The sequence below is a fragment of the Melanotaenia boesemani genome, chromosome 4 (genome assembly GCF_017639745.1).
Source record: "Melanotaenia boesemani isolate fMelBoe1 chromosome 4, fMelBoe1.pri, whole genome shotgun sequence".
In the NCBI taxonomy this organism is placed as follows: domain Eukaryota; kingdom Metazoa; phylum Chordata; class Actinopteri; order Atheriniformes; family Melanotaeniidae; genus Melanotaenia; species Melanotaenia boesemani.
In genome coordinates, this window is record NC_055685.1 from 23,348,512 (window position 1) to 23,373,092 (window position 24,581).

A 24,581-nucleotide genomic window follows, 5' to 3' on the forward strand; every position below is an offset into this window, starting at 1 on the left:
GAAGGGGGCGCTTGAGTTAGTGTTGACTTTCTGTCATCTTTAACCAGCCTGTCCATTCTTGTCTGACCTCAAAAAAGCATTTTCATCCTGAAAACTGCTGCTCACTGGATTCTTTTCTCTTTTTGGACCATTCTCTGGATGGTTTTGTGTGAAAATCCCAGTAGATCAATAGATCCGCTTTCTACCTCTCATTCTAATACTCAGTTTAAATTTCTACAAGTCATCTTCACCATGTCTACATGCCTAAACGCTTTCAGGTGCCACCTATACACACACACACACACACACAACTAAGATAGTCTTCTTTTTTGTTTGTTTGTTTGTTTTTGTACCTCTTCTATGGTTTATGTCTCATATTAACCATTTTCTATCTTTTTATGAATAGCAAGTAGCACTTGAGGTCATTTTATGAATCAAAATAATAATTCACTTCACTTTCATGTTAATATTTCACATTCAGAAATAAAATAAACATCCACTTATTGAGCGTTACGATTCAAGATATGTACATTTACTTAAAACCAAAGCTAAAAAAATATGTTTTTGTTGCAATCCAACTTAAGAGGCTGATCCTGATTAGCACGAGAAATTTAAAGAATTTTAAACATGAATAAAAACTAATCTGATGAGCAGAATTTTAATGACTGCTTTGATGATCAAGTAGAAAAATCTGTCGTAGAGAGGGTAATGTTATAGGAATTAAAGAACGAGTCACACGTAGTTGATCAACAAACAAAAGGCTGTTTTTATACCATTAAAATGTTCAAAACTTAGTAAGCACGAGGTAAACAGTTAATGTTTCATTTATTAGGTGCAAATAAATCCCATCAACATCATCATTTCCAAGTATTTCACACACCGAGCTGTTAGTTCACCTCAAGCAAAAATCTAACATAACCAGACAGCGGTTCTGCAGTAAACCCTCCTGTCACCAAGTTCATGAGATTAACTGGTGTGAAAGAAATTTTGCTGCATATGTTAATCACTTATATATACTCATATAATAATCACATGTATATTCAGTTTTCTCTATTAATTTATTATTGTTAATCCATTCACTTGTACATTTTTATATTGTGTTCTCATTCTACAGAATACTGAAGATACAGTTTTCATTGTGTGTGTGTGTGTGAGGTCAGACTGACCACTTTCTTCCCAGAACTCTGATATGGCAGAGTTGAGACTGGTTTTCGACATGCTAGATAGCAATAGTTGTTTGGGATATCAGCTTGTTGTGGTATGTGGGCTTTGTCTGAAAACTGGAAGAAAGTGGCGCCACTAAGTCTTCTATTCCTCATTTATTATTTTACTGTTTGACCTTCAGCTGGGGACCAGCTGAATAAAACAGCTTCTCTCTGATGAATCCTTGGAGTCTCTCCCGACTCCATGCGAGTCGGGACGACCACTCTCTTTACTTGCAAGTAATTCTTTATTCAATACTTCTCCTGTAAATAAACCTTATATACTTTTACTCATTCCGGATTCTTGGTAATTTTTCTACAATTGGCGTTGTCGGCAGGATTTCGCGAGTGACCAGGGGGACCCAAAGACGGTGTCTGACCGACCCGAACCTGATTTTCAGGCGTTGTTTTTGAAAGGGGGACCCTCGTTTGGTTCTCTGGAAGTCATCGTCGAAATCAACAAACTCAAAATATAGTCTGAAAGATAAGTCTGGTGAGTTAAAAGTACTTTGTTTAATTAAGTTGTGAAGCTGGTTTGGAGACAGAGGGGTCTGTTTGGGCTTGTGAGAGTCTGAACCACGTGGGCGTACGTGGTGTTAGCTGTGGGAGACAGGCCTCTTTTTCTACAACACTGGGTCAACGGATCATAACTGGGTTATGTAGTTTGTGGTGGCATTGTGCACTATAGGCTCTGTTATACATCTTTACCACAGCTTAACAAAAAACGTTTCTCTGATTGGCCATTTTGTATCTTTTTATGAATAGCAAGTAGCACTTGAGGCCATTTTATGAATCAAAATGGTCTTTTTAATGTCTTTATTGCCATTTTTTGTCTCATTTAACATCTTTCTCATGGTTTGTACCAAGAGAGTCTGGTGTATGACAATGATTTTGACTCTAGTTTTGGGACATGTGACACCATAGTTGTATAACCAGGTTGTTTTCCTATTAACACAATGTAATACTGAACCACCAAAACTGTTATTTCGGCTGATATAGAGTCCCCTTTTTACAGTAATATTATTTATTTGACAAACAAATGCCTGTTTTAATTTTTAGTCACATTCTTGATATTCCCTCCAGCTGATGAGAATGCATTGATAGGCCCAGACCTTCTTTACAGACATGCTATATACTTGACAAGAACCTAATATCTCTGCTTTACTACTACAGCTGTCTATATGGCTGTATAATAAATCTAAAGACTGTTCAGAGCCCATAGAAAACAATTAATTCTACAGAGCAGGTCTGAAGAATTGAAAGCCAATTATAAAGTCCATTTCAAAAGACAAGCTTGCTCTGTGCCTTCCAAAGAGGAGTAGCAAAAACAGCATCAGCCTCGGAGAATGTCACAGAACCAGTTCATTCTTCCAGTTGGTGCTTTTTGTGAATAACATGTGACTGCATAGTGAGAGAAAAAGGGGGAAGTTTCTTCGTTGATCTGTCAGATACAGGGCAGGTAGTGAAACTAGTATCTAATCTGCTTCTTCAGGTACTTCCTGTGATAGTAAATGTAAGAATAGATTCACTGACTTTCAGCTTAAACCTGAGCACAGAGGGCACAAAAACACTGTTACGCTGACTGCAAAGACTTGAGGAGAGTAAGTACCTTTATCTGTATGTAGGTGTGTGGCTTGTTTACGTTAAACTTCAAGAGCCTCATTTTCTTTACATAGCATTGTTTTCTTTTAAACACGTTAAAGGCTATATTAAGACTTTACTCTGTAGCTGTATCTAGTAATTGTGCTGATAAAGATATGTTTACTCATTGATATCAACATTTCCTCTCCTAACTGCACCAACACTGAATAGCCTATATCCACAGTTAAGCTTCTGTAGCTGTTTCACTTGTATGCTTTCATTTAAGTAGATTTAACATTTAATGCACTGGTGGGTTTCTTGACTAAATGTAACGAACGTCTTTATAACTCTGGTCTGAGTTTTGGATCTTCGCATACTGTATACCTGTATGTAAAAGAGAAAAGAGGCAACAACATCCAAACTTTAGGAGCAAAAGAGTAAGTAATTGTGAGATTTAATCATCAGCTTGAAGGACTTTTTTTTTCTTTAATATTTTCCACAACTGCTTTTCAGAAACTTGAGTAATGTTTATATGAAATTTTTAAATAAAATTGTACAAGTCATGAAAACATATCTCCTGCTCCCTCTGAGATTTTCAGTCTTGGCCGATAAAAATGAATAAACTGGTTCATGAATTAATGTTTCTTCCTCCTTTAGATTAACGGGCTATGGGTGGATCCTCCATGAAGAGTGTCTTCTTTTGGAAAAAGAAGAAATCACCTCTTCAAAAAGCCTTTAGCCAAGTGAAGAGCAAACTACCCCAAAGGAAAAGCAAGAGCATTCTGGAGAAACTCAATTCAAACAAACGGAAGAAGGACAATCATTTCAAGAAGAGATTCTCACTGACAAAAGACAAGAAAGACAAGAAAGCGTCAACACCGCTGAAGAGGCTCTCCCTTGCTAACATAAGGAGGGACTCCTTGCAAAATGCCTCAGCAGGAAGGAAGGAAAAGGACAGAGGGGGGTTGGGCCAAGTCAGAGAGCAGATAAAAAATACATTTTCTAAAAAAGACAAAGAGCTCAGTGCTCCAACAGAAGTTCTGCCATCACCTGCGAATCCAAACACAGAAAACGAGGATAAAATGTCTAAAAAGAAGCTGAAAAATATCATGAAATTAGCCTTTAAACGGGACCCAAATGAGAAAACAAGCTTGGAGCAGAAGACAGAATAAAGACTGGTGAACAAACTAAAGCAGAGTCACCAACACACGTGATCTTAAAACTGTTTAATGACATTTACAGCGACTTAAAACCAGTATGTTTCCTACAGTTTACACAAAGATGTAAATTTTACTTGATATTGACATTAAAAAGTTGGGCTGTATTTACTACCATTCTCCATTACTATCTTGTCCTGGTTGCTCCCTTCTGCTTAAGAAAAATGTACCAATAAATAGAGTTAAAAACTAAAAACAACTTTTCTGTTTGATATCCTTTTATATGGAATTGCCTTTGGCTCATCTGGCTGATTACATCAAATACTAAATACAATGGAAACCATCAGATCATCATAAATACAATTTTATAATAGAAGCAATTTAAAGAGAAATATTGTGCATAATTCTAGCACAATTTACAGTGTGCAGCAAAAAATAATAAAAAAAAACAAAAAAAAATATTGAGCAAGGTAAGCTTTAATTATAAAAAAATAAAAACAAAACAAAAAAAAAATAAATAAATAAATGGCAGCATTACAAACCAGTGTATTCACGTTCATATTCAGAAATAAACATCCACTTATTGAAGGTTAAGAAGTTATGATACAAAATATGTACATCTACTTAAAACATAAGAAAATCTAAATATTTTTGTTGCAATCCAACTTAAGAGGCTGATCCTGATTAGCACGAGAAATTTAAAGAATTTTAAACATGAATAAAAACTAATTTGATGAGCAGAGTTTTAATGACTGCTTTGATGATCAAGTAGAAAAATCTGTTGTAGAGTGGGTAATGTTATGGGAATTAAAGAACGAGTCACATATAGTTGATCAACAAACAATAGGCTGTTTTTACACCAATAAAATGTTCACAACTTAGTAAGCATGAGGTAAACAGTTAATGTCTCATTTATTAGGTGCGAATAAATCCCATCAACATCATCATTTCCAAGCATTTCACACACCGAGCTGTTAGTTCACCTTTAGCAAAAATCTAACACAATCTTTTGCACTATAGGCTGTTATACATCTTTACCACAGCTTCACTAAAGGCTTCTCTGATCAAAGTTTAAAGCAATATCAGCAAAAACTGATTAATGGAAGAGTATTTGAACTTGTTTTATTACATTAACAGCTAAATTATTTTGAGCTCAGTTCACCTGACAAAACTGACAACCTATAGCACTTGTATACACATGGCGTGCCAGGGCTTATTAGCCATTTACATTCCACATAACATGCTTTGTAACCGGCTACATATTTTTAGTCATTTCTTCTGTTCACTGTCAACGTCTTCCAGATGTTCCTGTGACAGCATCTCAACATTGAGTCAGTGTCTTAAACAGTTCCTCATGTTCAGTAAAAGGGCAAGTAGTTAGAGAGGGGGGGGATGCCTCCTTACATCTGCTGACAGGGCTGTTAACAGTACCAACTAGTACTGAAAGTCAGTTCTTTCCCTTATAAATACATACATTCAGTAAACCCCTGTCAACTGGGAACAGAGGAAAAAGAATGATCCATGTCACTCTGTTGACTGGGGAGAAACACTTCTTGAATCTTGTTCATTTAGCCATGCACAGGTCAGCAGACTTCACCTGTCAGTTGAGTATGCATGTCTTGAGCATGCTGTAAATGCACTGTTAAATTCCAGTTCTCTGAAGAAGAAGTGGTGTCTTCAGAGCCTTAACGTATGAGATGTGTCCCGTTGCACTCCTCTGTCCTCTGGACAGTATGACGCTTGGATTTCTACAGAGAGCGGTGGAGAGACAGATTAAAAGGTATGAAGCCAGAGTTGAAAATGAGGTAAAGGACCATATGGGTGAAAGAAAAATGAAGATTGGGAGATTAGGTTCAGGAGAAACAAAGAGAGAAAAACAAGAGAGTGAGTTAGTGATGTGTGAACTGGCAAAAAGAGTAGCTGGGACAAGAAGGATTTAAATTAAATGTTGTCCCATAGATTGTACATTTCCACAATTATCACAAAAGAGCAGTTATAACAGACAGCAAAGCAGGCAGACATGAGCACACAAATCACACAAGTTGTCATATTGTCCATTTATTCTTATTAGGTGTACCAATGTTTTTACAGAAATAAACCCCCAATAATATAAAAATACTTCAGTTATATACCATCAGTGTGCTTACATTGACACAATGTGTAAAAACAGTTACTTAAATTCCAGACAATTATAATGTAGTTTGAATTTACAATCACCCATTACACAGCTTCTTGTAATACAATTCCCTTTAAGAGTACTTACACTAAATGATTTACTGTTGCCAGTGAAAGGTTAAACGTTTATTTACATACGTCACTGCATACTTTGCTATCACAACACCGTAAGGACAAAGGCCTAATCCTGCTTTCCTTCCCGTTCGAGGTTCCCTTTTGATCTTAATGTCAAAAAAAGAAAAAAAACACAGAAAACAATGTTTCTGTGAATCACTGCTCTTACTCAAATATGCATGTGCACATAAACAAGATATTCGTGACTACACTTCCTGTGGGTGTGTGTATATGCAAGAAAGAGTGCATGCTTCCAACTTATACACATGCCAGAGTAACGAGTCAGAGGAAATGTGGCAAAAAGCGTGACCTACTCTAACCACCACAGTGCATCTGGACTGGTTTAAGACACTAAAACATAAGCACACAATCTAAGACAGACATTAACAGGCTGCACTGAGGACACAGAAATACTGTGGTCACACTGAACTAAGGAAAAAAAATGCATGGGGCAACAGTATGAGTCCAAGCATTTGCATAATTCCAAAGACGAGGCTTGTTTATAGCGTGAGGCAGTGAGGCCATTAACGGTATGTTTTATGAGATCTAAGGAGTTTGATCAAGGTCATTCCTTGATGTTTTGCAGAACTGTGCTTCATGGAAAATCTGACTTTTTGGCTTGATTAACTTACATATGCAAGGAATTCTATCTGCAAGAATAGTGGAACATGTGTCCTAGAAAAGAAGTAGATCATTTGTAAACATAAGCTGTGTGTATGTATGTATATATGTATGTATGTATAATATATAATAATTACAGACTATGTCATGTGAACAGGGTTGTCATAAGAAAAATTTCATTCAGACTCAGTGCAGAATTTCTGTGTCAGGACTTGTACAGGAGCAAGAGCAGAGACATACTGTAGATATGGGACAGATATGGGACAGTAACAACAACATGCACAGTAACTGCGGCAAGTTCAGCTGCAACAATGAGTGCACTACGAATAATAGAAAAATAAAAACACCCAGAAGTCATAGAGCTATTTGGTGTATGAATAGGATAACCTGAAATAATTTTCTTTTTGGGTTTGACTGGACAGTTGTTGTGGTTGTTTTCCACCTTTTGTATCTTTGCCTCCTTTTAAACCCTCTTTACTTCACTTTGTTTCTTACGTCCACTCTCTCCCTTCATTTGTTCTCCCCACCCCTGTCAGGCCCAGCATTAATATGTAAATTCAGCAATAATGCAATCACACAATGTGTTCTGTACAAAGTTTAAGATAAGACTGTTGTAGTTGTTCTCAGCCTCACATTAACATGAGGTCGAGATGCCCCACCTTGAAATGTTATCTTCATTGTCTGTGAAGTGCCAAAGCTGCATGTGCTGTAGGAATGCTCCACAACCAGCATTCACAGAGGCTTAAGTTAGCTTGTCCAACTAACATAGCTTGTATCTTGAGTTATGCATTTCTCTTTACATTTTTTTTTTTTTTTCCTCACTGTAGTTCGCACCAATTTCAATTCTTTCTAATTTGCTAGTTTTGCCACAAGGTTATATAATTAATAAAACAAAAAATAGCAAAGAGGTGTATAATAACAAAATGTACAAAACAAATAACACTATATGAACTAATCTGATCTTGTTTTCGTACAGTAGCATTGCATTAATATTTCTTTTTATTCATGGCCATTCCCAAACTCAGCAGATCAATACAAAACTAAAATGACAAAACTCAGCTTTTATACGAAAATATGGTGTTCTTTAGCAAAAGAGGACACGAAGGAGATTTTTTTAGACACACTAAACTGAGTAAAAGGGCGGTGACAACATGAAATAAGGAAATAAATACATTTACCCTGAAAGAAATGTCATTTTGTTTGCTCAAAATAATTTCATAGCAATATTCTCACAAAATCTAGGATATGAGAAGGGGAAAAAAAGTCTCTTCTGTTCAAAATATCCAATTTTGGTGTCATAAGTGAAACAAAAAATGTGACGCCCTACACATGGGGGAAATTAAAAACACTGCACGAAACCACTGACAAAAAATGTTCTAAAGTTCAAGTTTTAATGTTCAGTACGCAGGGAGTCAAACACCAAATTTCATAATCAAATGAGTCAAAGCTGCTGTCATTATGCAGAAAAACAATGTTGATAATGGCTCAGATAATCAATAAATGCTGCCATTATTTCTCCAGAGCAAATGTATAATGTGAATGAGCTTTAGGTTATTTTAGTTAGGTCTGTTTTTTAGCCATGTATCAAGATTTTCAGCACATCTGCATCTGCTTAATTCCCACGTTATCTCACTCAGTGCAGCAGCACCAAGCAATAGATGCACCACAAAGACAGATGTAGCAGAAGTTCAAACAGTACAGAAAAAAACATGGTTAGTTCACATTTATAAAGGCTAGTTACACCATAAACATGAAGCCACACACAGCTCTTGCACACATCTATAATTTGGCCAAGCTGGGCGCAGAATTCCCCCAGTGTCTTAGTCCACGTCAGCATGGTTATTTTGACAAACTCATATCTACATAGCGGTCTACAAGAAATACCCACAAAGGAACAGAAAACACAACCACAACACAGTTTTCCACAGTGACAGTTAACGAGTTTTAAATGGCACACGTTTATCTAATAATTCTCCAAATGGCCTATTTGACATTTAAAGTCCCTTCCTGTCAGTTCTGTGTGTGACAACTTTTCTGACAGCAAGCCACAGAGGAACCTTATTACCCAGCAACCATCACATTATTGTCAAAAATATCTATCAACTAGAGGTCTGATGAAGTCTCATGTAAAACTGGGGATGTTATCAGCTGGTTCTGAGTTAGATTATGTAGCAGTGACCTCTGTAGAATATTGTGATGCCCCTTCAATATCATTGGAGAGCAACTGATGTACATGTACTGACATGTAAAAAGTCTCAATGACAAGGTTAGCATTGGCAATATCTAGCATCTCTTGTTGCTATGTCTACAACGACATCAGTGTATATAATCCTATCAAACCAAGGAGATAGTAGTGCACAATCTGACATGGCAAGCCCAAAAACCCAAATACCTTGTTCACATGACAAAACTGTAACCAGAGGTTTTGAACAACTTTTAAATATGTGTTTTCAGGGGCAAAGAACAAGTGTTGTTTTTGGCAGGCATCCCAGTTTTAGTCTCAGTTTTAGTCGTCATGACGTAAATGCTTATTAGTTTTAGTCACATTTTAGTCATTTCTAAGTTTGATAGTTTTAGTCGACGATAACTTAAAAAGGTTTTAGTCTAGTTTTGGTCAAATAAAAAAAAGTATTAGTCTTTTAACAAATTAATTTAGGTCAATAATACGTATTAAAAAGTGAACTCAAGGTTGACAGGTTATAACAAGTAATTCATAAAACAAGTTAACCTTAATGCTTTTACATAATAACCAGATCCTTTACCAGACTGAAAGCTTTAGCCGAGACTTTCCCATCAACAGGGATGCAATGCTGCCGGGCTAAACTTAACTGCTGTCGAGCAGAAACCTTTTTATTCCTATAATTCATCTTTTTTCATTAACTGATGCCCTACTTCATTCAAAAACGTCACAAGAAAATAGCTGATCTATAAGTTCAATATATAGCAACACATTGTGAGCTTGTTGTTTGGTTATTTTCATCAGTAATTACATAATTAAAATCAATGGTTTTAGACTTAGAAGGTTTCCCAACCAACAGCAAATACTTTCTGATCTACATAGGGTTATGCAATGCACAGATAAAGTGCTAACTGTGGAATCAATTACTTCTAAAAAACAAACAGCATCCTTACTTTGGTAACTGTGGCTTTATTTCGGAGAATTTTCTTAAGTGTAATACTCCACCCTGAACATACACATGTCCAAAATATGAGCAATGGATGAGGAACACATGCTCAACTTGACCTGGTCTGCCAGTGAAATTATGATGGATTATAGTTAAAATATGTCCATATATCGTTTCATTGCTTCCACCAAACCCCTTCTTCCACACTGCCGCCATGATTTATGTATGAATAAATAAACTGCTTGTCTGTGTGCGCTGCACGTCTGGTGGTGGGTGTGGCCAAGGTGCAGCAGCATTCCTGACTGACAGATGATGCTCACAATAGGCAGAAATGTCGTTTTTTTTAATATTTTTTAATTTTTAATATCAGACAATCATCCCTTGAACATTTTCGTCTCAGTCATCAACGAAATTTTGTCATGTTTTCGTCATCAGAGAGCCATTTTTAGCTCGTCACCGTCTCGTTATTGTCATGAAAAAAGGTTCGTCAACTAAATAAATTTGTCATCGTTGACGAAAAAAAACACTGCCAAGAACCAATTTAGATTAAAAAAAAAAAAAAACCCACAAAGACAGAAAACATAGAAAATGCCAAGCCTGTCAAAATACCCATGTTTGTGTGTACAACGCTTTAACGGTCATTTACAACCATGTAAAAAGAAAAGCACGTTTCTTCTCAGATAAAGCAGAAAATGAACAAGAGTCCCATTTGAGTTGTGTTTGTATCCATAGATGGCTCTAATATAATTTAAGAGGTTAATTATCTAAATTATTGATTTGCTCTGGACAAAATAAAAAATGGAGCCATCAGGGTGCCCAGATAGAGCCCAAGAGTGGAGAACAGAGCTTTAAAGTGTTGTATGGCTGCAGATACGGGTTTCTCACTTTAAACATCAGTGTCTTATTAACCTTGTTTAATAGGTTGATATAAAAAAAAAGAAAAAGAAAAATAGAAGCACCCAGCTAATTGTCAGGTTTCATGATCGTCATCTATTCAAAGTCAGTGTGATTTCAGGGCTTTGATGTGATAAACAGTCATTAGTGTGAGTGGTTGTTTTGTTCGTGATTGCTTTCATGAGCTCCATTACTCCCAGACAGTACCTCTTGCTCCAAGGTGTTAAAGTGAACTTCTGAGAAGCCTCTTGGGTTCCTGTCTCGCTGGCAAAGACAACACAGGATTTTCTTAAAGGTGCTTCTCATGTCTTTGTCCCTGAAGGAGTAGATGATAGGGTTGACGAAGGAGTTGCACTCAGCCAGCACCAGGAAGTACTTCTCGACTTCTAGCACCTTACAACCCTTACAGCCCAGACCGTCGAGCAGCAGCACAACCAGACCTGGCGTCCAGCAGATCACAAAGCAGCCTGTAGATGGAAAGGGAGAGTGAGAGAATATAAAGTCATCTGAGGATCTTAAATAACACAGGAAATCTACAAGTTACAGATTACCAAAAATAAATGAAAAGTTTAACCAGAAGAAAGAAAATGAATAGAACTGTAAAGAATGTGAAGAAGTAGGTGGTTTCTGAAGGGGAAAGGGAGTGAATTGTGGACATAGTCATACAGTCGGCATGATCAGATTTCATTATCATAATATTTGATAGGGCAGCTGAGGAATGCACACACATACTTGCAGCACACTGAGTACTAATATATGCATTTAAACAAACTGGGGTCGGAAACGATAAAATGTTGTGGAAATCACACTCGCACATACATCATGTATTCCTCATACTCGAAACGTAACCCTGTCACAATCACAACTTACCTTAAACTGAAATCTAAACTTTATCCTCACCTGCAGAGTAAGGAAAAGCCAGAACTGCTCACTCAAGTTCAAAATTTCACAAATATGGAAAGACTGGATTATACTCCCCCACACACAGAGTGGTGTCAAACAGGCATGGGTTGAAGCTGTTGTCTGTAACAGTGCCTGAATTATGCAGCACCCTGTCAAGACACGCTCTGGGTTTCCCTTTGCCTGCCTCACAAGCCAAATGGTTGGATACTGGCTGCTGAGCGACAGAACAAAGGTGTGTAATATCTTTAGATTTCTGAGGAATTTAATCCAAAGTTCACAGTAAATAAGCAGAGACAAGGGAGGCTGGCAAAGAGAGCAGACTAAAGATAATTTAACAGAAAGCCACAGCAAGGTTAGGAAAAAAAAAAAAAAAGGAGGTGGAGGTGGATATGTAGTGGTGGTAGGGGCTGGCTTAACAAGTACAGACAAAGATAGGGACATGCATTCGCAGCCTGTGACCGCATTCATAGGTTGGAGGGGCTTTAGATTTAAAATCTGTGGGAATGTTTCCTTGTAATATTGTTTCTCAATTGAACCTTTAGGAAAATTAATAATTAACAAAAACCTCTGAATGGTCACCCAATTGTAATAGAGGTCCTGAATGTATATTTGGTGGGTAATTCATATGTTAATTTTGTACTTTTAATGCTTCATTGTAGAGCTACATATAGAATCTGAATCAGAATGTCCTATAAAAACAATTTAAATAATAAGAAAAGGGACAGACTTCAACCAAAGCAACTCCTCAAGCCTCAAGTTTAGGGCAAAAAGGTGTACATGGGCCAACACTAAAAATGTAAAATGCAGTTCATACAGTTAGTTTACTGCTTTGCCCACTCTCAATTATAATATAAACACTGCTGAAACTCCCACAGATAGCGGAGGGGTCAACAAATTTAAACAAATCTAGCTCCAAAACTCGAACAATCTTCAAACGATCCCACATCACTTTGGTCAACCATGGTTGTTTGAAAGGGGCTTCATAAAAAGACAAAATGTTGACATTAAAAATGCAAATATTCATAGAACATTATTAACATCCAGTAACTGGTATTTCTGTTTTCCTAGCTCAGCAACATGGATCTACAGTCTGTGTGGAGGTGAAATTTAGGCCGCAAGTCCACAATCAATTAGATTAAAACATTTACACCAAGACATATAGTGTGTGTGTCGAACAAATTCTGAAACAATGGGACTAGGATCAAAACAGGATGGAAGAGGAGGCATGTGATGATTTAATTTGTTTTGTCTTGTCTGACCTTTCTCCATTCACAAACTTAAAAATCCATCTTATGGACTAAGGCTGTTATTAAGGCTCCACACTATTTATTTTACTGAAAATAAATAAAAACATGTAGAGAAAGAATGGATCACCTATGCAGTTCGAATTAAACACCACCACACTGGTTTCCAACAGAGGACAAACTTGCTGTGAAACATGTTTATAGAAGCAGTAGTAAATACTGTTTGTTACCGAGAACTGCTGCAGGAATGTCCTGAGATAAGAGGATCTGCTGGAAAGAGCAGCTGCACAGAGATCGAATTGACCAGTTTGACTCATGTCATTTCCCTCCTCGCTTTCCTCTTTTTATCTATTAAAAGGCTAACTTTGTACTGAATCTCCATTTAATCATTTCTTAAATAGACATGCATAAGCTAACATTAGATTAATATAAATTGTAAGCATGTATAGAATTTTATTGGAGCTGTAACTGGAATTTTAACAAAGGCGCTATTAGCAAGAATTAGCATCTGTTTTAGAGGATGTTTTCAATTTTCCACATGACTGTGCAAGTTAAAATGTAAATAGAGTCTTCTTCATGAGCTGGTGCTGCAGCAAAATGTAAAAAACTGATGAGGCATCTAGAACAGCTCCATCTGTCCAGAGCAGAGGATGAGTTTCTACTCTCTTTTCTTTTATTAAAGGACAAACTGTGCTAGTTCATGTTGCACACAGAGCCTACTTAAACAAAGTTGAACATTACAGATGACTTCACAGAAAATATTCTATTTTAGAGGCGGCCTTAAGTGAGGATTTTTAAATCAAGTCTAAAATAACATTTTCTACACAATCTTAAATTTGACTTTTTCATGAAAAAAAAAGCATTAGTCAGTAGTAATGGTTTTTTTTTATGTCCTTTGCAGCCATTTTATTTCACACATTATCAGTTTTGATCTGATTATTCACAAAAGCAGTGGAAGTTTCCAAACACCTTGTTGTGCTTCTTGCTACAAGATGGTCTTCACAGATCAGAAAAAAGGGAAACAAATCTATAATTCTCTAACACTTTGTTTATATTTCAGTTTTAAGCAAACTTCGAACTCAATGATACCAGCAGCACATATGTAGTTTCAGGTAAACCATCAGAGCGAAGAGAATTTACAACCTAAAATCAGTTTGATCAGATGTTTAAACTTTAAGATAAATCCTTGATGTGTGTATGTATTGTGAGTGTTTTCTTACCCAGGATTGCAAGGACTGTCTTCATCAGGTTTAACACAGTCTCTCTGTATTTTATCTGGTTTGTGTGCTGTGACATCTGCTGGCATTTGTGCCTCACATAAAGGAAGATCCGGATGTAGACGACCACCATTATGGAGAAGGTCAGCAAATTGAGAACAGCCCAGAACACCAGGTAGTTGCGGCTGTACAGTGGTGCCATGGTGGAGCAATTGTCTAAGTCGCACAGGCAGTTCCAGCCCACTGTAGGTACCAGGCCCAGTATAATCGCCACCAGCCAGATGAACACAATGATGACGAGAATCCGGCGGGTGCTCATATTACTGTGCAGTTGCATGTTGAAAATGGTCTGGTGACGCTCAACGGCCACTGCCAGGAGGCTGAGTACTGAGGCTGTGAGACTGGTGTCAATCAGCCCCTGCCGCACAAACCACTGGTACTTAGACAGCTTAATGGTCCAGGGACCAGTATGAAACATCAAGTGGAGGTATGAAACACCTGTGAAAAAGACAGGGAGGATTTTATTACGAATTTAAAACCAGAGATACATACTTTTGCATATAATGTAGACTCAAGTTGTGGTTTTCAGAATGGCAAAATCCCAAACATCTGTTTCATAACTTTCTCTGCCGTATGAGTAAAACAATGAATGAATAAAAAACTATTTATAGTAACTAAATAAACTATGCACATGATCAAACTATTCAACTAAACTGGACTTTGTATTCACAGTCTGTATTTATAGGATTGCTAAATTCTAAGGAGGAAACATTGGTTTGTGACGTAGGGAAAGAAAGCTCAGCACTACATGGTCAAGGCTTTTCACAGGCCTGCTACAGATCTGACGAGTCAAAACACAATACTTCTTAACTATGTAAGCAGCATTTTCAATCTATTGCTGCGAGGTCAACTTTCACACACGTGGAAGGCACGTTTATTTCTGTAACACATTTCTAGTATAAAATGACTCAAAGTGCAATATTTATGCCCATCAACTTTCACAAGCCTCTTCAAAGAGACACAGTCCAGACTCACTATCAGTTCAGCAAATGTCAGAGGTTTTGGTTGACAGTGCCTCTATGTGTTACACTTCAACCCCATAGAGTGATAAAATTATGGCCTTGAAAAGGAGCCAACTCTAGAAATAGACCAAATGGAGATTCGTTATGTAGACAAAAAGCATGAAGGAGAGTAACTCTCTTCATTGCTGGAGCTGCATGCTATACAGAGCTGCATGTTTTACATAAAGAAAAGAGCGATATTTCAATGTGACAGTGAAAAATAAGGAAGTTTACCAAAGAAGGAGTGACACAATAAATACCACAAGCAATGCAGTTTTATAGTCGCTTGTCGTGGTGTTTAAAGCTGGAAGCTATGATAGAAACTAAAAGATAATATATCTCTGAATCATCACAATTTCTCAGGTGTTTGTCAGCCATCTCTTACACTTAATACCATCAGTTCTTCCAAATATAACAAATTAGTTAAATGCAAAAGGCTATCTCAGTTTTGACTAACTGGTGTCACAACAGTCAAAAGAGGTACAAGAACCAAAAGACAAATCCTGGTGCTTTTACTCGTGCTTTTAGAAGGATTCAAGGATTCAAGGATTCAAGGAACTTTATTGTCATACCAGCTCACATTTACATGTTTATGGTACGAAATTAGAACTGAGGTCCCGGTTTGAGCCATAAGAAGGAGGGCAATAAGTGAAATAAAATAAGACATGAAGAAAAATAGAAATATAGGCTAAATATAAATAGAATATAAGCTAAATACAATAGAATATAAACAGCAAAATTACGAACTACTTCACCTTGGTGGCCTGCAATGTTATAATGTAGTTAAAGGCGATAGCTACAACTTTAACTCCTCCCCACCAGCAGGTGTCGCACTCACACTCGTTCGCTCTCGCGCCAACCTTAGATTCTACAAGTTGCCAGATGTGCCAAAAATCCACATGAATGAGCTGAAGCTAACCGTATTTATTAAGCAGCAGCTTGAAATGAAAACTGCAAAAAGAAAAAACTCACCACAAACAAACATGGACAAACCCGCTGCAACACACCTGTGCCAGTTTACAGTACTGGCTGACCGTTAATGAGCATTAAAATGTTACAGTAAGGCTGACCATTAATTAGCATTAGCATTAGTAAAACTTATTACCTGTCGAGAATAGTGTTGTTTTTGGCAGTCATCTCAGTTTTAGTCTTAGTTTTAGTCGTCATCACGAAAATGCTTAGTTTTAGTCGCATTTTAGTCATTTCTAGGTTTGATAGTTTTAGTCTAGTTTTAGTCGACGAAAACGCAAAAAGGTTTTAGTCTAGTTTTAGTCAAATAAAAAAAATATTAGTTTTTAACAAATTAATTTAGGTCAATAATACGTATTAAAAAGTGAACTCAAGGTTGACAGGTTATAACAAGTAATTCATAAAACAAGTTAACCTTAATGCTTTTACATAATAATCCTTTACCAGAATGAAAGCTTTAGCCGAGACTTTCCCATGTCCATGCTGAAATGTCGTGCATTTTTAATGTTGGACAATCAACCCTTGAACATTTTCGTCTCGCCAACGAAATATCACAAATGTCTCGTCATGTTTTCGTCATCAGAGAGCCATTTTTAGCTCGTTATCGTCATGAAAAAAAAGGTTCGTCAACAAAATAAATTTGTCTTCGTTGACGAAAAAATACTGGTCAAGACGGAAAGTGGCAACCTCCATGTGACTTTTAAGCCCCTTTTCTTCCTTCAGGCGGCACCAACGCTCAAATGCTTGACCAATGTTCAACCTCGTCCTGCTTCGTTTTTTGTCCGCTCTAATTTGAAAAAGGTAACTGGTAGATGCCATTTCTAGACAGTGCTATCGATCTGGCAACTCTGGAGCTCCGACTCACGTGACATCAACCTACTAACGCTACTGGCTTAGAATCATTTAGTGTAGTCGTTGTCATTGCAACCAAATGTAAATATTTATATATTTTGGACCCATCAAAATTTATAAAACAATTTTTATATCCTATATTTTTCGTTCAAATAAATCCTTTTATTCTGCACCCCTCTAGACGTTCTTTTAGATGTATTATTTTTGAAAAATTTATTTTTTTGATGAAAAAGTTATAGCTATCCCCTTTAATGTATCTAGCCATTATTTAAATTCCAGCACAGAAGCAGATACAGGAAAGTAAAGCGTGTTACCTGAGAAGAGGTCCGACAAAGCCAGATTACCCAACAGGTAGTAGATGGGAAAGTGAAAGCGTCGGTTTTTTAAAATGGCGGCTATGACCAAAAGGTTGGAAAAAATAACAATGAAGCAAACTCCCATGCCCAGACTGACAATCACATAGTCTCGTGTGCGCCAGAAGGGGCTGATGTTCTTGCCACTGTGATTGTAGAAAAAATCGATACTGCGGTTGAAATAGCACCCGTCAACATCATTAGTCCTCGTATCCATTCTGAGATCTCTGGTGGATGTAGGATCAGAGAGGAGATGAAGAGAATGGAGAGGAGAGAAACTTGTTAGGCAAGGCGCAAAGAGGAAGTTGTAGGGCAGATATCAGGCTTGCCCTCTTCGCTGGATTGGAGATCGGCATGCCATTAGATGGACAGATGGGGACTGGTAGGATCCAGTTTGAAGTCTGAGGCCTTTACTGTACTGGTTGTTTGCAGGTCTGGATCCACGTTTTCAGCCTGTGGAGACATCATGTGTTACTTTAAGAAAGCAAATGCAGACATCATATATATATAACTGACATAAACATTTTAATATACAAGTGTTCTTTGATTAAGTAAAAGCATCCAGTGATGTGATGCCGAGAATCTTCATAAGTCAGTAATGAACAGGTCAGGAGCATAAGGATGCGATTAAATCCTGGATTTAGGCTATGCCTGTATTTTAAGCTAATAATGAACATACTTACTGTAAAAAAAAAACCTCTTGACATGCAGTGTCTTCACATTTCTGATAATGTGATGAGATTTCTGTTCTGTTTTTTAGTTTGTGCAAGCTAAACATGAGACGCTTGTCAAACTCTGCAATAGCAGTGACCCGGCACTGTTAAAAACACAGTTGGGTTAAAATAAGGGTATGAGTTCAATCTGCCCATTTCACTTGCCACTATCCCCGTTCCAGTGTGTATGGGAAGACATTTTTCTACAAGGGTTGCAAAAAGAAATTCTGCACACACAAGGCTGTAACTTAGCCGACCTGAAGTAACCACATCAGGTAAGAGTAGAGTAGCGAAAAAAATTTCAGTTTAGTTGTGCTTTTTTGTTTTAATGCACTTCAAGAACAAGAATAGGGTTAGTAAGTTTAAACCCTGAATTTACAAAAGCAGCTTGAACCACTTTGCACCCCTGTAAGCAAAGCCATAAAAATAAAAGAAAAAATAAATTAAAAAAAAAAGTCAGAACTTTAACTCTCACAACATTTGTTCAAAACATGACCAACATCAACAGATTTTAATCCACTCGTTTACAGTAAACTTGCAGTGGGTGCTTGGTGCATTTTGGGTCAACAACACTCCCTTGCATAATCTTCATTTTCCTGTCAAAGCCAAAAGCAGTACGATGACACTCCAGCTCCAAGTACAACTCCCTCAACAATGGAAACAGCAGAGCAGCTCTCTGCAGCAGACACACCTCACAATTACACAATCCAGCTAAGAAACTCAATCTCAATCCAAACATGCATGATGCAGCCCGCACACACACTGAGAGGGAGGGAAACATCATTCTTCTACAAAGTGTGTGCAGAAAGAAATCCGAAATCAAAAACAAAAAGATGTGTAGAGTAAGAATTAATTAGATTAAGAATGAAATGAGACAAAAGTGTGAGGAAAAAGAAGTTTGATCAGAGCAATAACTGAAAAATTTAGAGAAAGTTGATAAAAACTGTACTAAGAGAAAGTGAGAACTAGACTTTTATATAAAGATATAAATCAAATGTGTGTGCAAGCATGACTGACTAAGGCACACCACATACAAATTCACATCAATAGTAGAGAGGAAGTGAAAAGCTACGTTGTTATGCCAGTGCAAGAAACATCGCTGCTGACCTCAGAGAGGAAGATGGTGCACAAAATAAGAGATCCTGAACATTTTTATTATTTCATCGATTCCCAGTATTCTCACTAAATTAACCTTTATTCGATTTATTGCAACAAAAGTAACTATCCATAGACTCATTTTGTAGTTTTTTTGTACTAAACAATTGCACAGAATTAAGGCTGATGTTTAAAAGTACATTAGAATTCATCCTGAAATATGTTTGTTAGCAAATACAAAACAACATGAAATAGCTCATATAGTGAAATTACCTATACTGAAAATGTCTGAGTATGACATTGTTCATACATCATAACTGTCTTATCTACCAGTATTGGAGTGTTGCAGCTATAAGAGCTGAATTTAAAAAGCCCTGATGCATAGATGCCAAGTTTATTTGAATATATAACCTCTCCAAAAATGCTCAAAAACCAGCATAGCTCTCATTCAACAATATCGCAGCTAGATCTTTGGAAAGTCTGTGTAACTTAGATGCTGGACACTGAAAAGCCTGCTCAGGTCTGCAACATGCAGCAGTAAGCTGTTGTTACAGATACTAGACCAGCGACTGTAAGCAGACAACAGAAACCACTCTTCACTTCTGCATTTTCTACACCAAATATGCTGCAGTGTCTAATGGAAAGAGATCAATGCAGCCAACCATGTTGATGTATGAGGACAGACAGTTCTGTAGGTGAATATTGATGGTAGCCTTCTGTTTAATAAGGATGTACCAATGCTCCAGAATTTGAGATACTGGTAAATGTCACACCATTATCCACTGAATCAACAGAATATTGTATCTTGATAAAAGTGTGATTTACACTCCTAATAAATAGTTGCATGTTTGAAACCAGGTGCCTTATTCTTACACTGGAAGAGAAAAAGAATTTTGTGAACTGCTAAACTGGCTGAAAGTTAGCTTAAACTGGAAAGAGGAAGACCACAGCAGAATTTACCAGATTGAGGAAGATGTCTGGACAAAAAAAAAGGAATGAAGATGTGTGAATGAGAAGCCCATTCACTAGTCTTTACTTTGTTAAACTCTGTTTGACTGCACTCCAATGAAGCTGTTTATCCAAGTGGCTACCTGACATGAATTGTGCCTGGAGGAAGACAGTTTTCCTTCTTTTGCTCTCTGTAGCCTACTGGATCCATACACTATGTAGATATATAGAGCACCAGCTCTTTATGGTGCAAATGAATTAATTTTATTGCCGACAGCCTCAGTGCCACATTTCCGTGATCCTCAGCCTGTAAAAGGTGATACGAGTTTGACATTTGAGATGGATTTCCTTCTTCCTTCTTGTTTAATGGACGTTTGGGGGAATACTGCCCCTAGTGAGCAGTTGCTGTATATGCATGACGTTGGCTCGCTTAAGTAAAGTGCAGTGCAAAAGCAAACCAAAGGACGATGCTAATCCTTTTTTGTGTCCAGGTTCAGCTGTTTTTATGCAGGCAATTTTGCATTACTATTGACCCAAGCCCTCAGTTCAGAGGCTGAACTAGAGTTTATAACAGGGTAAATCCTTCTGATGGGCAGATTAATTCAAACCTGCCTGCATCTCTCAGTGCTTATTTTATTTTGCCACATTCAGATTGTCTTCCTCTGAAGTGCAGATTTGGCTTTGGCCATTTATTTTATCTTTCAATGCCAACTTCAGCATCCTTATAAACACACGGCTTACAAAGCAAATGTGTAGCTCAGTAATGAATTTAATAAAAAATGTATTTAGTTTGGAATAATCAGTTCATATTTAAGGGTTCTCCTCCATTTAGAAATAGCTTCATCAGATTTATCCAAGTAGTCAGTTTGGAAGGGCTTACGCAGTCACTTAAAATGACTGAAAGACCAATATCTTTTTATAAGTCTTATTATAAGAGGCTTGAGGGAGCTTGAATTAAGGCAACTGGACTTCTATTGTTTGGTTCTTGAAGATGTTATACAGCTCATCTAAAGGGCTTCCTCAGCAAAAAAAAAACTGTCATTTTCATTTTGTTTAACAAGACATCGATGATTGAGAATCTTCACTAGTATATAAACAGGACTGGATGTTTAGGATTAGGTGTTTTTACACATTCTTTCCTCTTATTCTAAATCTCATCCGTCCTTTAGTAAGTAAGGTTTCCAATGAAAGTTTCCATGATTTTATACCATGATAATGATTTAACCAGCTTCATGACAATGAAAATCCAGAAGTGAACCTAAAGTTACCCAACTAAACTTCTAAACCTGCTTTCTAATACAGGCTTTTGGTTGAACAGCAAAAACAAAGCTGTTCAGTTCAGGTCTCTACAGAATCAACTAACTTGCAGTTGGGGATATGTTTAGTTGCTTTTGTTGGTTTTTCTTCTGAACAGAAATAGATTACAATATCTAAGTGGTAGGTGGACATCAGAGCAGTGTTAGCCATCATGGATAACCCTGACCGTCCTCCGTCAAACACTGGCTAAACGGAAGAGCGCCTGCGACAGCTTCGGTGTCCTACTGACAGATATCGGAAATCTTTCCTACCATCTGCTTTCACTTTGTTCAATAACGCTTCTCTGGCAGACAGGGAACAGTGTGAATAGGCATCGCTCTGTCACACTTTTGTTCAAACTTGTTTTTCCAACTAGTTTTTAATTGTTAGACATTTGCTAAGCTTTGTTGTTTACTTTTACTTTCTTTATGTTTACGTTTACTTGAATAACAATGTACATATGATCATTTGCATTCCTAACTTATGTATATTTTACATCTCCTTTTCTGTTACATTTAGGATTCTTTTGAATTTTACTGAGTATACATTTTTATCCATTGATTTGCATATTTTGTATACTGGCTGAAGAAACATCCCAGTCAAGGGATCACTAAAGTTTATCTATCAATACATTTAATCTTACTATTTCCTGCATAGCTCAGTAAACTGTGTATATCCTTCAGCCTTTTGTACTATTGTCTGAGATGCAAATACATGACTCCAATAACAAGTTTGCTATGCTCCTTCCACCATGGCTCCAAGGGACTGCATTTTTTTTGTTTGTTTGTTTTTCCTTGCATCGTGTGCCTGTATTTGTGTGTGAATGGATAAGCTGAATCAGTAAACACCAGTTTGAATGCAAACCGGTCATTACCAGAAAAGCCACACCCGAGTCTCCTCTCCTTCTGAAAGGAGAGACTAGCAGTTCAACTTCAGTCAGCATTACAATGGAAGAGGAGTCTTCCAGCACAAGAAAGCACACATGCACACAGTCACTGACACTTCCGTGTAGACGAGGACATTTAAGGTCTGTGGCACCTATTACTCATCTTTTAAGGAGGCACTTTTTTTTTTGGTGTCATCTCTGACTTGCTGTCATCTGCATCACAACTACTTCATTTATTTAAATTACAGGAACAAGCAGACTTTCCTAAACTGCAATGGAAAAAAAAAAAAAAAAACTGTGGTCTGTCAGTTAGAAGTGGTGTTTTTTTTACCTTAAACAAAAACAAGTAATCAAATGATAAAACTGTTCGGAAAAACACAGAGCCCTTAAGCAAGAGAAGAGATATTCTGAACTCTGAGCTGAATTTACTCCATTTAAAATAATCTTTACTTCAGTACAGCTTAAAAAAGTTAGTTTTTTTTATTCAAACTCACTGGTACACAAACCCTGGTGTAGGCAGGTTGGTTAGGTGGTCTGGCTTATCTGATGTGATTTAGATTGGTAAATGTAATTACTGATTTCAGAAGACAAAAAAACACCTAAATCACTGACAGGAAATCTCTCAGTGCATGGTTTCCTCTTTATTTGATCAAATTAATCATCTGTTCACATAATGGGGAACAAGACAGGACTGAGCCAACAGGTCTATCACAATTTTAAACAATCTCTGGAAAGTATTATTTGGACAAAATAAACATTTTAAAGACTTTAATGTAAATGTTAAATTTTTTCCCCCCTTACAGAAAGTATGGGCTTGATACAAAACTTTTTATTTTCCTAAATGACAGAGGAAAACCAGATCCCGTTTAGTACAAAATTGCCCTTGTTTCCCTTATGCAAAGACTTCCAGAGTTGTTAGCTGTGCGTGTCAACAAACCCTGAGCAGCAGAACCTTTACACTGGTAAATTTGTTGGGCTGTTCTAATTGAATGACATTTTATTGTGCAGACAATTTAAAAAAATACAAACATCTGAGTTCTGAATTTATCTATGAAATTTCACCTTCTAACCGCATGTGTGCTTTATGCGCAGAGTCTGCGAAATGTGCAGCAGAGGTATGAGGAAGCTGATGAAAGATACAAAAATTAAATGTCTTATCTTGTACAGAAACAAGATAACATTGTTTTTGCAAAGCGTAGGGCAAAGTTGTCTGTTTGGATAAAAAAAAAAACCTTTCTCAAAAGGGGCATGGTCAGAGTAGAGGATGTTCAGACCTAAATGACTTGCCCGAAACTGAGACTGATAGGACCTCCGGGCAGAAACAATAAAAATACACCCACTTCAACTTCATAATTATAAACCATACAAGTTATTTATCCCAATATCTAAAAAAATATAAGTACACAACTGAACTCACCTTTCACTGAGTGTGAACTCGTCTCTAGGATATCCAGATTAGATCATGTTAAGTTGTGAAACAATTGCCGCACCTGGATCCCTTTGTTCCCAACAAACTCTGAACACGGAGAAAAACAAGAGGAGCAAAGAAAACACAGAAACTGTTGTGTTGGAGGAGGTTGTGTCGAAGCTTCTTTTCAGTCTTTTTTTTTTTTTACCACCTAAAAAGTTAAATGCGAAGGTCATACAGTCTCCGTCTCTGGGTTGGTACTTTTCTTTGGCTTCCGGTAATTTGAGAGGCTGTTACCTGTGCAGATAAACGCGCGCAGGAGGAGCAGAAGGGTGCGGCACAGACCCGCGCGTCAGCTGCTGCTTCTAGTTCTCTCCCTCTCTCTGGCCGGCTCGTTCTTACAAACGAGAGGATTGAATCTCTGGTATGTTGCCTCTACAAACCTGAGCACTAGGCGCCCGCCCCCAGTTGCATCCTATTGGCTGAAGAGGAGACGTATCAGCCAATAAGGGTGGCGCCGAGGAGTGATTGACAGGAGAGAGCGGCGGCGATATCATGATTTAAGTAGGAGGTTTTTCCCATTAATAATAATCAAGGTCACCTGGGGTTTATTAATATGTGGAAGTTATGAGCTGAATCAGAAGAATGTTATGGAAGAAAAAAGAGAGTCAAAATTATTTTTATTTTTCACTTGTAACAACAAAACAATGCACACTAAAGATCATCAACTCCGGCCCTCAAGAACCAGAGTTGATGATCCCTGCTAAAGATGGATTAAAATCTTCGCT

General features: G+C 37.3%; 1 protein-coding gene across 2 annotated transcripts; it reads right to left on the bottom strand.

The window, feature by feature from the left end:
* Nucleotides 1–4,876: 4,876 nt before the first annotated feature.
* lpar2b (lysophosphatidic acid receptor 2b) lies at nucleotides 4,877–24,182 on the bottom strand. 2 transcript variants are annotated; one of them, XM_041983548.1, is made up of 6 exons: nucleotides 24,091–24,178; nucleotides 23,803–23,901; nucleotides 17,409–17,900; nucleotides 14,216–14,710; nucleotides 11,056–11,315; nucleotides 4,877–5,667 (listed from the first exon to the last, which is right to left on the bottom strand). In XM_041983548.1, exons 3-6 carry the CDS (start codon nucleotides 17,662–17,664, stop codon nucleotides 5,605–5,607), a joined length of 1,074 nt encoding a protein of 357 aa, XP_041839482.1. In that variant the 5' UTR covers nucleotides 17,665–17,900; nucleotides 23,803–23,901; nucleotides 24,091–24,178; the 3' UTR covers nucleotides 4,877–5,604. The 2 variants fall into 2 exon arrangements, with proteins under 2 accessions (XP_041839482.1, XP_041839481.1); XM_041983547.1 differs by having other exon boundaries at nucleotides 23,803–24,182.
* Between the last annotated feature and the right edge of the window lie 399 nt (nucleotides 24,183–24,581).

Excerpts from the sequence above, each read along its gene's own strand:
- lpar2b (XM_041983547.1), bottom strand. The coding sequence starts at position 17,664 with ATGGATACGAGGACTAATGATGTTGACGGGTGCTATTTCAACCGCAGT. Across the intron at positions 11,316-14,215 it reads GACAGTCCTTGCAATCCTGG|GCTGCTTTGTGATCTGCTGG; the intron begins GTAAGAAAACAC and ends TTCCATCTACAG. Across the intron at positions 5,668-11,055 it reads TTAACACCTTGGAGCAAGAG|AAATCCAAGCGTCATACTGT; the intron begins GTACTGTCTGGG and ends CGCTCTCTGTAG.